Here is a 14,543-nt window from a genome sequence, read left to right as displayed (position 1 = left end):
ACACCGGCACTCGGTCGGAGACGATAACGTAACTCGTTGCGGAGCCCCGTCACTTCACAAGACACGGGAAACCTCTGTTGGTCTGGAGGAGATCCAGCATTTATTTCTGTACAAACGTCCACTGTACATTCACTAGATATTCTCAGAGCTACGAACTCTTCTGCAGTGTGTAGTGTGCGCGCATGAACGTGAGGTGGAGCGAGAACGCGCGCGTTGTGTGAGTGAAGACAAGCAGGCAGAGGAGCGGTCTGAACAGCGTAGCCACACGCAGGCGTGCATATGTGAGCGCGCATGGGACACAGACCTGGTAGATTTATATGTGTAAAAAGTTACAAACAGTCCCTTTAAAAGGAAATTTGTCAATTATTTAATACTCTTATCAACATGGGAGTGGGCAAATATGCTTGCTTTATGCAAATGTATGTATATATTTATTATTGGAAATCAATTAATAACACAAACATTGTCAAATATTGTCCAGAAACCCTCACAGGTACTGCATTTATCATAAAAAAATATGCTCAGATCATAAAAAGGCAACAACAGTTGTCAGTGTGTCAGTGTGCTGACTTGACTATGACTTGCCCAAAACTGCATGTGATTATCATAAAGTGTGCATGTCTGTAAAGGGGAGACTCGTGGGTACCCATAGAACCCATTTTCATTCACATATATTGAGGTCAGAGGTCAAGGGACTCCTTTGAAAATGGCCATGACAGTTTTTCCTCGCCAAAATTATATTTTCCCTTCTCGACAAGCTGGTATGACTTGGTTGGTACCAATGGATTCCTTCAATTTTCTTATTTCATATGCTGCCAGTATCTTGACTCTAGCTTTAAAACTGCACCTGCTACAACCTACTAAAGATCAATTGCGTTAATGTGTTATTATCACGTTAACTTTGACAGCCCTAATTACTACCAAACCCCCATTTTCATGTGAATGCATGTGAAGGTATATTTTCATCAATATGATTTCTGTACACGGGTGAGAAATTATATCTTACTTCAGCAGATATTTGTCCATCTTGGTTGACGGGGCGAAGCTGCAGACACACGCCAGCAGCAGCAACCAGCCTCTCTCAGCGTTGTCAGAGTTTACGTTCCTCCACACCTGGTTGACGACCTGAGCCAGGATCTCGTCCTGTAACCCTGGAGATGACAGGCCCCTTTGGATGATGTAATTCCCAAACATGTTTTCCTGCGCCCCGTTCAGGTGAGGGTCCCCCATGAATCGTAATACCTGAAAGCAAAATAAAGGCAAAAAACATTTCAACGAACTCTCGATATCTGGATATCTTACTGGCTTGTAGCATGTTGTGTATTGTTGTACCGTGTAACCAAACTTTAAATTTGCCTGGATGTTTGCCTTGCTGTCAATTTAGGATAAGCAATGACAGAGAGAAATGCTATGAAAACAAATTTTAATAAATTGTCCTGGCCACTAAGACCTGTATTTTATTGATTCACAGTATTATTCGACCGTGTATAGCTTAACTAACTCTTTTGGTACATTTAAAAAGTTGTTTCATAGAACAACAATGACAAAGAAGCAGGGACTAGATGACAAATCTGGGCAGCAAGCCACTAGAGACTGTCCCTGGTGTGTAACAGGGGTAATAGCAGTGGCAGTGTGTGACTGGATCATTGTAAAGGACAGTACAACAGTGCTGAAAGAATTCCAGATCCATGGCTAATTTATTATTATTATTTTTTTCAGAAGTCAGCCTACCATGATGAAGAGCTCCAGAGCTTCTCCTCTCAGGTCCTCCTCTACACGGGTCAGAGGTGACTCCAGAGGTGCCATCAACATCCCAAACTTTGGTTCCTACAGCAACAAAAGATTTACAACATCTTTAGGAAGCACAATAACTTCACATTTTCAAAACAATGATGATGATGAGGACAGAGCTGAGGAATAACCACATACAGTTAAGAGGGCAGTCAATCTGTAGGACCAAAGCTGACTGTAATACTGTAAGTATACTGTTACACTTCTCACCCTAAAGTAGATCTGCACATAGCGGTAGAATGGGTAATTGTTGATGTCCAGAGGCAGAGTGAGTTGAGCCTCTTCCTGGATATGAGGAGCTTGAAGCAGAGCCAAACAGTCTGAGTGTAACTCCCTCCTGACTAGAAAGAGAGAGACAAGGGCAAACGACAAGTCAACCAGCATACATATACGGTGGTGGCATGGAGTCCTTCAAAGTATGTTTGCCAAGTAATTTTTCCCTTGTGGTTTGTCCCTCTCTGTCAGGACTATTCAAGTCAATCCTGGAGCTGACACTGTCAATGCTGATGAGATGAGACACATCCAGACAGCTGAACTCAGCTATTTGGTTCATGAATAATTTGTGTGTGCACATTAATGTGAACTTCACAAAAAGGAAGACAGACATTAACAGACCTCCTGCTGCCTGCAGCAACGCGCCCAGCTCTGCAGGGATCACCAAGTGTGTGACGTTCACCACCTCCCTCTTGGTCAGCTCCTGAAAGAAATAATGTTTTTATTGTTTAAGGACCGATTGCTAAAATCTTCCTGTCTTGTGGGAGAAAAACATGCTACTTTTACAGATACGTTTCTTATTTAAAGGTGCAGTGTGTAGGATTTGGCGATATCTAGCGGTGAGGTTGCAGATTGCAACCAACTAAAACTTCGCCAAGCGTGTAGGAGAACAACTCTGGCCAATGCAAAAATGCAAAAATGCAAATGGCCCTATCTAGAGCCAGTGTTATATAGTGTCCAAACTTCCATCTTACCATCTCTCTCCTCCTCCTCTCCTCTTCAGCTTTCCTCTGGGCTTGAAACTTCATCTGCAAACAGATCACAGAAATCACACAGAGCAAGAGGATGCTAAAGCACTAAATCAGATCAAAAGTGGGCGATATTTTCAACAGTATATGTCTGAGTGATTTATGAAAGGTTGTATCCCCAAGATATGAAATGAGATATATGGTCATTTGAAAGCAGACTCCATGTACCTTGATGTATTGCTTGCGGTTGACGTACATGTGGACGAGAGAGCGGAACCGAACTAGACTCTCCCTCATTTTCACATAGCGCTTCCTGTAGGGCAGAATGAAGAATTGGAGTACCACCATTAGCACATGTCTCACACCTAATGTCATGTTTCAATCCCATTTCCTAAGAAACTTTTGTTACATATACAAAGAGACAAACGTTGTAGGCATGCTACAAGTACTTTGTTACAGAAGTCACCGTTACAATGTGTTTTTATGGTCAGGATTTGGTTCAGTAGTTTTCTAAATAATTTCTATTTTGGATGTAATGCAGTGTTAAAGAGGATCTATTATAATGTTGTGCTTTTTCCATTTCCTCTAGTGTGTAATTTGACTTCCTCACTACTACAGTATATTTAGATGGTAAAAGTGAGTGGACTGAAATACCATCTTTTTTAATTATTAGTACCACAATTTGTTTACATAAATGCTTGAAATAAATGTGTAAATCAGTTGACTTGATCAGTTATGAAACCAGCAGTAGCAGAGAAGCTTACCTTGTGAGGAAGCCTCGGCACTGGGCCTGCAGCCCGATGATCTTTTTGCGGAAGGCCACGAAGCGTTTCCTGACGAAGAACATGCGGGTGTAGCGCTGCAAGGTGAGGGCGGCAAGTTGACGGGAGCGCTGCCGTTTACACTCCAACAACTGGTAGATGTCCTCCTTCAGAAACAACTGCCGTTCACGCACACACACACAAACATACATGTCATTACTCTAGCTTGTATTGCTGTTTCGCTTTACTGTCTTTCAGGGGGTGTAGCAGACTCAGCTTTAGAGCTGAAGATCCTGGTTTCATATGAAACTAGAAAACCGAAGGAATCCATTGGTACTTGTCGGGAAGGAGGTTAAATAAGGCTCCAAAGTGAGCAGTTTCCAGAACAGAAGGGCTTGCCATCCAATCACTGAAAAATGCAGTTCTTGCAGAAATCTCCAAATGTCAAAAGTTTTTGATAACAAATCACAGCATGGCTTTTTCTATGATGTTCCTCAAGGTCTTGGTGTGTTAATGTTGTATTGTGGAGGGTTTTTTGATTTGAGTTTTTTATTAATTCTCAAGTGGTAATAAATGGTTAAATTTAGCACCAAATCTGTGTAACAAATTAAATCAACCCAAAAATTGCTGCAACAACTTATGAGACACAATAGAGCATGGAGATGACCATCATATACTTCCTTCATAATGCTCTTAGCTCTTATACACTTTTACAATTAATTTTTAAATTAATGAATCAATTATTGGTTTTATTTCTGATTTGTGACTAGAACAACTTGACACACAGTGCTGAGCTGCATCTCAAATTAATCTTCAGGTTCCCAGCTTTCAGATGATGTACACCACTTCTATGTGACATCTACTGTTGACCTGCTATCTCCCCCTTAAGACCCCCTGCACCCCCCTATAAAAGACAAAAACGGGTCTACAGTATGTGGGTCTCTAAGGGTTCGTTTCTGAAAGGGTTACATGAACAAATGAGAGCACAAACTCACCTTTGTGACTCCAACGTGGTAGGCTCCTGGTCTGAGAAAACACAGCTTACAGAGCATTATCACACAGTTCTCTCCATTTGCTGCTGGAAGCTCTCGCAACCCCACCAGGGACTTATACCTGGGGATGACACACATACACATTCACATGCATTGGCTTTAAAAATAATAATAATTATTATATTTATATTTCAGACATGTTAGCTATCACTTCCATGCCAACTACCCTGCCGCTCCATCAATCCAGTGATTAACACTGTGTGTATGTTACCTGAACAGGAAGATGTAGAATGGCATTCTGACAGGATACCCCTCTCTACGGATCCTAATGGTCTCCATGACACCCGAGTGTCTCAGCTGGTTGCTGACCAGGTCGTCCTCATATACACCTGGTTGCTAAACACAGATGCGAGCACATTTGAAAAACAATGAGTGTCAGGATACGGTGAGACTGAACTCATGCATGTAAATGATCAGTGTCATCAGTCTGAAAATCTACCTTCATGTTATTTGGCTTAATGCAGCGAACAAAAAAAGGGTTGCACCTGAAACGGAACAATAAAAGTAAACAAGTAAATCACATTTCCTGCTTATTAACCATCATGTTAAATCTTTAGAAACTATGAGACGTTTTAATGAAAACTGTGGACAGCAGAGTAAATGTGTCCACTTCTCTCGGGTTCACCTCTCCATCTTCTCCACCAGCTCCAGCAGGGACTGTTGGAACTTGTTGCTGACGGTGGGCGCTTGGTATCTTCTGGTGACTGTACTGCTCTTCCTCATGTGACCTCCTCTCTGCTGACCCGTGACCTCTGCGTGAACCAGGAAGAGGTTTGACACCATCTGGACACACACAAATACACACATACATTCACACTGAAATTGTTAATGTTCACATGAATTAGATTAGGTCTCTAATATACAGTAAGAGTAATGTGACCATACGTATTGATGTGAAGATGCTGCTCTCCTCTCACCTTGTTCTTGCTCTGAATGAACAGGTCCAGGACATCCTGACGGACCTGGTCGTAGTTCTTATCGAGGAACTTGTAAACCTGCGTCATTGATATCACAAATTATTGGAAGATTTTTGCCCAATGATGCCAAAAACTTGTTGCCTACTGAAGCTTCAACACGTTATTATCGCGTTAACTTTGACAGCCCTATCATAAACCAAATTAGATTTTGACCTGACGATGGCACTGGATAAAAAGTTAAGGGATCACCAATTTTATTACAATTCATCCTGAGGGGAACATGAATGTCTGTGCCAAATTTCACGGCAATCCATCGAATAGCTGTTGAGATATTTCAATCTGGACCAAAGAGGTGGATGACCGACCAACAGACAGACTGACATTGCCATCCTTGGAGCGATGCTGCTACAATGCCTAAAAACGGGAGTATACTTGTGGTACAGATCAGAGGTTATCAATGACATATTGACGTCAGTGAATCAAATACATTTCTGCCAACTGGCAGGTTTTGTCACCTGAGATGAGCCAATGAGGAGCTCTGTACCTGGTAGGTGACCCGGCCAGCAAAGTGCTTGATGGTGAACTCTGGGAGGGGCATCTTTGGCTTCTGATACAGTGGGTTGTTGCCATGGTGATAGTGACACTTTTGGAGGAACGTGTGGTCTGTCGCCTGGCAACAAAGCAGCAGACTCTTAGTGACGTGTACAATAATTCAATCTGTGGGTGTAACATGTGTAAGTGCCTTCAGGTTCTCTTCCCACCTGTGGGAAACAGCACTGGTCGTCCAGGATCCTCAGTATCCCATGAGGCTTAGCGGCAACGAGGTCAATGCAGGGCTGGTTGTCACTGAACGGGATGTCCTGCCAGGGGATTTGTTCCCGGCTGTACTCCTCCTGCATGGGGATCACATGCAATACAATTTCCTGTACAATGAGTTCACATGTCTTAATATTGCTTCTGTGAATCAACTGATCAATTAATTTACTAATGCTTGCAGCACTAATAGAGATCTATTTCTATCCTCATCTGCACAAGTGCATGCAAACATTTATGTGTATTTTGTGTATGCATTTGTGAGTGCATGTCTGTATATGTGTGAGTAATTGAGTATCCCCGCAGTTGTGACGTCGACTCACCTGTTCTTCTCTGAATACGATCCTGTTGAAGAAGAACTGCAGGTACTCGTTTGCATAATTGATGCAAAGCTGCTCAAAGCTGTTGAAGGTCAGATCCTGTTGTTCCCACACACACACACACACACACTGAGTCTTTCTGCTGTGCAACACAAGGAAGTGACAGATAGGTGATAAGATGCTCCGTCTGTGTGTTGTACCTCAAATCCGTAAATGTCCAGGATGGAGATGGAGAGGGTGTGTTGGCGGGGGTACACCTGAGCGTTGATCCTTTCTGTTAACCAATGGAAGAGCAGCGAGTACAGGATCTTGGCAACAGCATCTCTGGGGAACAAAGATGTGCGTGTGAAAGACAGAGTGCGGGATGGGAATATTGGGTGAGAATTACAAAGACACAGAGAGGTGATGAATCAAAAAAACTGGTCCCTATATAAGTCATTATTATATTTAAGGTGGTGTGAGAAAGAATTAATTAGATAGAAGTTATGAGATATCACAAGTTATGAAGGACCATGTAGGAGGTCTCACATATATTACCCTGTCGCAGATTAGAAAGCAGGGAAAGTCTTTTTATTGAAAAAGATACACAAAATTACTTAGCTTCATGTTGATTTCCAAAAGAATCATTTTAATGGGCACAAAATGGCTAATTTAGAGGTATTTCCCTTTCAGAATGGTATTACATGTGAAATACATCTAGAAAAAAAATAATACATTTTCATGCAGTGCATGTTGGGTATGTAGCCGTCTCACCTGGCATCAACAGCACTTTCCACAGTCAATGGGGTGTAGATCTTGTCCCTCATTGTCTCCTGTAGAGAAGACAGAACGGTTTAAAGTCGAAGGCTGCTTGTTTGTTTTCACAAACTACTGGGCCTTCTCTCCAACTGTTGCTCCTAGAGACCTCCTTCACCTCCTCATGATAACATCATCATCATCATCATCGTCGTGCATTGTCAGCTCAAAGACAGTGAGTCTTTCTCTTCCTGTTGGTATGTAATTACTACACGCTCTATAGTAGCACTACAATGAAAATAAAGAGTTCTGCAGCCTGATTCTCATTCTCACATTATGGAAAGTTATGAAAAATGCCTTTCCATCCTCGAGACATTCAGCTTCTTCTTATCCTTGCAAACTGACACCCCAGCTCAGGTACAGTATGTTCGGTGTACTGTATTCTGCAGGCAGAGCTCATTGCAACATATTCTGTTACAGTCAAAAATGCCTTTAAATGAATTGTAGGCCTGTGTGGCTGAACTGGAAGAGCAGGACACTATGACTGTAGAGATGTGGGCATAATTATAAATACACTGTGCTAAGGCAGCGTATCATTGTTATTTAGTCTCCTTTGCGACGTCTAAGTTATCTTTAAACCTGAGCCCACTACAATTTCCAAAAGATTGAATAGCGGACGAACCTGACAGCGGGCCATCGGATTTTCTAAGAAGTTAATTAAAAGTCAATACAGCGTTTTGGAGAATCGATACAGTATCACAAAACATACTAATGTGTATCGATATTTCTTTTTTTTTACCCTATGTACCAGTGGTAGAATTTGCCTCAAAATAGATTTTATTGAGTGTATTTGTGAGAGTCAAAGTGTGCATACACATGAGTTTCTGAAGGGGGATTTCAGGAGAGAAGAAGAAGAGAAACAGTCAGAGAACGCATCTACAAAACTGGGGGGTCGCGACTCTAAAAGGTTGATAACCACTGTGCTAAGGGACTGAGGGCAATCTAAGGCTTCATTCACACCAAATTGGGCGCTGCGACAAAAACAACAGTCCTCCCATTCATTGACGGTGGATTTATGCTGCAATGGTTTTGACCACAGGGGATGTCGGTAAAAAAAACGCAGAAAACTTGGAACAGAATCAACTTTTGCATGTACGTAACCCAACGTCACGCTATGGTGGGCGATCACATATCCTGCGATCCAGGGCTGTACAACCCAGTCATGAGGGATCACAAAGACGTTAATCGTCGCGCAGTCGCTTGGCGTTAAATAGGCCACTTAAGTGACACTCTCACACTGCCGCACAACGCTATGCTAATCGCCGGAACGCATGATTTGGTGAGTACAGCCTAAGTCAAGAGGAGGGCCTTGCTTTTTTGAAAATTTAACCATAAGGTTCAGCCCCTCCTCCCACCCCAATAATTTCCGTACAGTGTAAAACCTCAACATTATGCAGCATAATGCCTTTTTGTCTGTCCTATCTTTTACTAATTCCCCCATCATCCCTCCTTTCTACTCTCCCACTTGTATTTCTTCTACTCTCTTATTCATTGACGTGAGCGTCTGGGACTCAGGGTCTGATCAGGGCCAAAGGAAATGAGTGGCTACGTCGGACTCCTCTCCTGTTACATAGAAACCATAGGAACCGCCTTTGTAATTAGAAATTCAATTATACAAAAGGCTCCTAGAGTAGTGCATAAGAGCATGTACGTGTGGATGACATGAGGTGTGCCGTGATCAGATGTATGTTTAATGTATTCCTGTCTTTTCTTTTCTCCCTCCTCACCCTCGTTTCTCTGTCAGAAGCATCACAAGACCATCAGGATGACTGGAATCTGCTCCTTCTTTTAAACTGGACAGTAAAACAGGATGCTTTATGGTCAGTCAGATACTGGAATAGGACAGAATGTGGATCAAAAAAGATTTCCCAAGAGGACAAGTAATTTGGGTGAAAAGGGATTTTTTTCCAGGATCTCTTTGTTAGCTAATATGATGTAAATGGAGCAAATACAGTGGAAGAAGAACTAGAATACTTATGTGGTTGGAAACATTCAAAATAGGTTTCTTGTACCCGTTTCTTTCTTTGGGTTTTTGTTTTTTTTCTCTTATGTCAGCAGGGTAATTCCTGTTTAGCCTGCATCCCATGGAGCTGGTTTGGATTCGGTGTCTTTTTGCTCAAGGACACTATGGCGATTAGAGATCAGGACAGAATCTGTGTCACAGCTACTACAGAGGTGATTGAGAAGCATATAGATGACTGAAGAAGAAGAAGAAGTGCAAGGGAGGCTGCAGTCAGGTCAGTCAGTCTTTCAAGAACTGCTCTTTTTTGTTTTTTTTGTAAATCCTGTGGAAGACAATCACCTGGTTAACAATGACAGCTCTTTGGATACCACCAGCAAACGCTGTCAGAAGCAAAGGAGTACAACACAACAAATAATTTTCTTCATTTGCCCATTTGGATTTTTGGATGTGAGAGCGCCATCTCTTCTGCTGATTCACAGTAATAGACGAGACAAAATCCAGCACAAGCCAGATATCTACAAAGTTCCTGAGATCTAAAAAACACTTTTGGAGTATGTGGATTCAATGGACTTCTGCTCCTGCCTGGTAACATGCTGAAGGACTTCAGGAGATTCAATATAAAGACAATGAGTAGAACCCGTTCCTTTCTTTGTTTTGCCTTTGTGATGAAGGGAACACCCTGGTAGCTACAAGGATCAAGACAAACACTCATATGGAAATATGAGCATAACGATGTGTCCAGTAAATTAAACAAAGCTACAGTTTTGGATAAAGAAAGCAGGACTTTCATTTAAAAAGGGCCATGATGTGACAGGTTCCATCCCACAAGCTATTTTGCATTCACTACTACTGAGTGTGGCTAATTATGAAAATATATACCATCCAATATGACAGACTGCAAATGAAAAAAGTCAAGAGATAGTTTCACTACCAGAAGCATTACTATCCAAATAACATAGCATAGTCGGTGTACTGTATGAGTACAGGATGAGTGTCTGTGTGCCAATATGCTTGTTCATGTGTTGTAGACGTGTTTGTAGAGTGTAAGCGATACGCCAAAATAATCAACGTTGACACATCTGTAGTTACATTCTGAGTGATTAATGGAAACTGTTTGAACTGTTTTATGAAGTGATTCTGTTACCACGTGGAAACTCTATATGAGGTCAGGTCGGATTTGAGATTTGTCTTACAAAACATAATGAATGAATGAAGGCATCACAGGAGGTCAGAGGTTAGAGGGAAGACACTTGACAGGTAACTAAAATCCAACAAGACAAAGTGATGTGTGAGGTAGAATGACAGAGGTGTCAAAGCAGATGACGCTATAGCTGAGGCTCATTATTTTCAGCGGTGAAAATTGTGTGACAAAATGTTTTTTTAAAGTACTTTGGGGGTCACTGGCAGCTTATCAGCAGCATTTCTTGACATTGTTCTCGTCACTTTTTACAACTGGAAGAAGAAGACTTTGTGTACTGCAAACTTTGGTGAAATGTGTTTCCATGAAGCAGGAAACTTTTGGATATGTGGGGATATAAAATTTTGAGGAAAATTAGTTTGAACCAAACGGCTCCTTTTAAAAAAATCCCTTCCAGTAAAAATCTGTTTCGATCAGTGTTCAAACCTCTTACACATCTTGTTTTCAAGCAGGCAATTCAGGGATGCCCGTATACTGAAATTTTAATACACATGCACATAAAACACAGTTTGATACTGACTGTGACTTTGTAGGTGATGGATTTCTGTAGTCCCTCTGGAGAGATCTGCAGCAGCTCTGCCACCACTCTGATCTCCTGAGCGCTCACCACTGACGCCACCTCCTGGCCATCAGCCTGTCGTGCAACACAGAAAGAGAAACAGAAAAAAACACTTAATCTGTTGTAGTTCTAGTTACATATAGCCAATGCTTTTTTTCCTATTTATTTTCATTTTTTTTTTCCATATTAGAGTTTACTTAATTTTTTATTTTTAGCTCATTATATTTCCCTGAATATTATCTGGGTGGCCAAAATTAAAAAAAATGCTGAAAAATATGCTGTACATGTACTATACAGGTATTTGGATTGCCTGAATCCTCTCTAATCAAAAAATGTAAAAACAACAATAAAAAGAAAGAAAGAAAGATAACTTTGGAAGCACTACCTCATATCTCTGAAAGTAGACGTTGCCCAGGTGCAGTATGGAAGAAAGAACTCTAAAGATGGCCGATTGGTCGTCAGGGGTGAAGTGAAGGATCTCCATGGCAGCGAGCAGACGCAGGAAGTCCTCTGCGTCATTCTTTCCTGTTATCCCACAATCCCCCCCCTTTATGGAGAGAAAGGGCACAACAGCTTGGAGTGAAGAGTTCTCTTGATCGCAGTATCTCCACATGACATTCCTGAGAAGTCCTGAAACTGCACTGTGTCTTCTACCTGGTTGAGGTAATAGTAGGTCTCAGCCTCTTGTAGATAGAAAGCCTGCCTCTGCTGCGAGGGAAGACCTGCCAGCATCTCGTAGAAGATGTGATAGTTCCTCTCATCTTTGGCCTTAAGGGGAAAACACAGATTTAACACTTTCACATACAGGAAAGTAAAAGATGTATAAATGACCGCTTGTGTATGTGTCTGCGCGTGTCACCTGGAAGACAATACGGGACTTTTCCAGTAGATACTGAGAGGTTATGGCACCACTGATCACCCCACTGGACAGAGAGAGAAACAGCAGAGAGCAAATAAGAGAGGAGAAGAAACACAAAAACAAGAGTAGAATTCAATAATAATAACCTTTATTTAGATAGCTTTTAAAAACACAGTTACAAAGTGCTTAACAATAACACAGTATCAAAACATTAAAAAAATGTAAAGTAGGTTTTTAAAAGTGATTAAAGAAGAGACGGGAACAGAGACTGGAACATTTGTGTATCTCTTTTCATACTCACTCCTCCAGAGAGACCTCTATGTATTTCCCGAAGCGACTGGAATTATCGTTCCGTACAGTTTTGGCATTTCCAAAAGATTCCAGGAGAGGCGCTGCCTCAAGTATCTACCAAATGTTCAGACACACAGTAAATGAACAATCTTCGTCAGCTCGGTGACAAAATGTCTTGCTCTGACAGTAACAGCAGCCTGTTACCACCGTAGTTCAATGCTGGTCTATAGCACACATACATAAACATGAGTTAACTTAGATGCTGATCAGTCACATAGTTGAAGGGATGCTAGACCGATTTTTATAAAGCAAGTAAAAGAAAATCAACCATAAAACATAACATCTCTAACGAATATTATCACACACCACAGCAAAACACAGCAGCCTGCTATTCTTATGACCATTATGTGAAGATGAGTTGTAAAATGTAAAGCACAAGTCATGCAGGGAACCCCACTACCTCAATCTGCACCAAAGAAGAGCCAGCAGGGTGACAGAGACATGGAAAAAAGACACAGAGTCATCCTTCAAGACGGGAACATGTGTGTGTGTGTGTGTGTGTGTGTGTGTGTGTGTGTGTGTGTGTGTGTGTGCGTGTGTGCAGCAGTTTGTGCATGTCAGGAGTGTGTGTGCATACCTGCTGCGCAAGATTGCTTTTGTGATGTATTGCTGCTAGGTAGCGAAGGACTAGTTTGGTGGCCTCTGTTTTCCCAGACCCGCTCTCCCCACTGAAACACAGTAACACACACACACTGGACATCAATATGACTCAGTAGTTGATACATTATATATCATGAATTGTCCCAGTGCTCTGTTTAAGAGGTAGCAGCAATTTTCTGTGCATGTCAGACTTGCAAGGATATTGTGAAAACGAGTGCTTAAAAGATAACTTTGGTATTTTTCAACCTGGACCGTATTTCCCTGTGTTTTTGTGTTTAAGTGACTAATGGGGGACAACACTTTCTGAAATTGGTCCAGTATTGAGGGAGAACGCTGCAGCCTCCAGTCGCTAAACGAGCTGTAATGTAATTGTTTGGGACAACCTTGCACCGTCAGTTTACGTCCATTAAAAGTGCTTGTTTTTGCCATGACAGAATCAGATTGTGATTATAAGTGTCTGACAAAATTATTTATGAGAAATTAAAACTTTTTCTTATTTCAAAAAGTGTTGTCCCCATTAGACACTTAGACTCAAAAACATAGGAAAATAGGGTCCAGGTTAAAAAATACAGAAGTTATCGTTTAATAAACTGTGCTTTTTCATTAGCATGGGAAGGGATGACATGATTGCCTGCCTTTACATCAGTTAAAAGTTTAGAGTAGCTGCTAAACATAACTGGCCAGAACAAATTAATGACGCAGAAAATAAGCAGGTTTTTAACACTGCTTTCCTGTAAATCCGGTGTTTTCTTATTTTGTTGAAACTGAATCTCAGTGTCCTCTTGTGGGCACAAAGCAGCAACTAACCCACTGTGGACTTGATATAAAAACAAAAGTTCTGTGCAGAGAAAATATCCTGGAAGGTGCTGATTCTGAGGACAGGCAGATGACAACAATAATAATAACATGTTGAATAAAACACCACAAAGTAATTAAGTAATTAAGGTTGAGTTTGTAATAGGTTTAAATTATCTCGCTCATATGGACTGTTTATCCTGCTGTTATATTATTTCAGATTTAACAATAGAAAATGTAAAAAATCCATCAGTTGTTTATTCTAAGCATTAATATACATTTTGCACGTAAGCTGTCATGTGCATGCTTGTATAGAGGACAGCCCTTCCGACTGAAAATACGTTCCCGCACACATGGTGCTTCTGAAACCTTTATCCGTAAAATGTTATGGATTCACAGCTCAAAGATGAAATTTGACATGACATTTCTGATACTTTTACACACTACTGATAAGACCAGTCACGCTGGCTGTGTGAAATACAAAACTTCAAACCTTCAAATGATGAACTGTACTACTACTACCTACTCCTATCTACTATCTACACATACTTTTTTGACAAAACTAGTGTATTTAGCATTCTTGAATGGTAGGCGGGATGAACTTTCTTTGCATACTGGGCTGCAAAAGTATGATAATCTATTTGCTAAAAGGTAAAGTAATGGAAAAACCCAGTTATTTTGATTGCAAAGTGGAAGCTCATTAAGAGTGAACATTATCCGCGCTTTGAGCACCGCTACACTCAGCCTTTATTAATCACTTAGAGCGTCCATTATACGATCCTTCTCACCTCCCTACTGGTGTTCGTG

At 41.2% G+C, this 14,543-nt stretch overlaps 1 protein-coding gene across 6 annotated transcripts in view; it reads right to left on the bottom strand.

The window, feature by feature from the left end:
- myo15aa (myosin XVAa) overlaps window positions 1-14,543 on the bottom strand; it is a 62,240-nt gene that overhangs the window by 24,516 nt on the left and 23,181 nt on the right. For all 6 annotated transcript variants that reach the window (XM_037792891.1, XM_037792895.1, XM_037792893.1 and 3 more), the window contains exons 7-29: window positions 12,919-13,009; window positions 12,292-12,395; window positions 11,991-12,054; window positions 11,786-11,899; window positions 11,517-11,678; window positions 11,093-11,206; window positions 7,370-7,428; window positions 6,817-6,940; window positions 6,620-6,715; window positions 6,245-6,376; window positions 6,028-6,153; window positions 5,484-5,561; window positions 5,192-5,349; window positions 5,006-5,051; window positions 4,778-4,902; window positions 4,510-4,627; window positions 3,518-3,693; window positions 2,982-3,066; window positions 2,760-2,813; window positions 2,407-2,488; window positions 2,002-2,132; window positions 1,732-1,827; window positions 1,007-1,242 (exon numbers count right to left, since the gene is read on the bottom strand). In XM_037792891.1, coding sequence (XP_037648819.1) covers window positions 1,007-1,242; window positions 1,732-1,827; window positions 2,002-2,132; window positions 2,407-2,488; window positions 2,760-2,813; window positions 2,982-3,066; window positions 3,518-3,693; window positions 4,510-4,627; window positions 4,778-4,902; window positions 5,006-5,051; window positions 5,192-5,349; window positions 5,484-5,561; window positions 6,028-6,153; window positions 6,245-6,376; window positions 6,620-6,715; window positions 6,817-6,940; window positions 7,370-7,428; window positions 11,093-11,206; window positions 11,517-11,678; window positions 11,786-11,899; window positions 11,991-12,054; window positions 12,292-12,395; window positions 12,919-13,009 — 2,571 coding nt within the window. The remainder of the gene's footprint in view (window positions 1-1,006; window positions 1,243-1,731; window positions 1,828-2,001; window positions 2,133-2,406; window positions 2,489-2,759; window positions 2,814-2,981; window positions 3,067-3,517; window positions 3,694-4,509; window positions 4,628-4,777; window positions 4,903-5,005; window positions 5,052-5,191; window positions 5,350-5,483; window positions 5,562-6,027; window positions 6,154-6,244; window positions 6,377-6,619; window positions 6,716-6,816; window positions 6,941-7,369; window positions 7,429-11,092; window positions 11,207-11,516; window positions 11,679-11,785; window positions 11,900-11,990; window positions 12,055-12,291; window positions 12,396-12,918; window positions 13,010-14,543) is intronic.

This window comes from Sebastes umbrosus, chromosome 14 (genome assembly GCF_015220745.1).
Source record: "Sebastes umbrosus isolate fSebUmb1 chromosome 14, fSebUmb1.pri, whole genome shotgun sequence".
Lineage (NCBI taxonomy): Eukaryota > Metazoa > Chordata > Actinopteri > Perciformes > Sebastidae > Sebastes > Sebastes umbrosus.
This window is presented reverse-complemented; position numbering and strand designations above follow the sequence as displayed.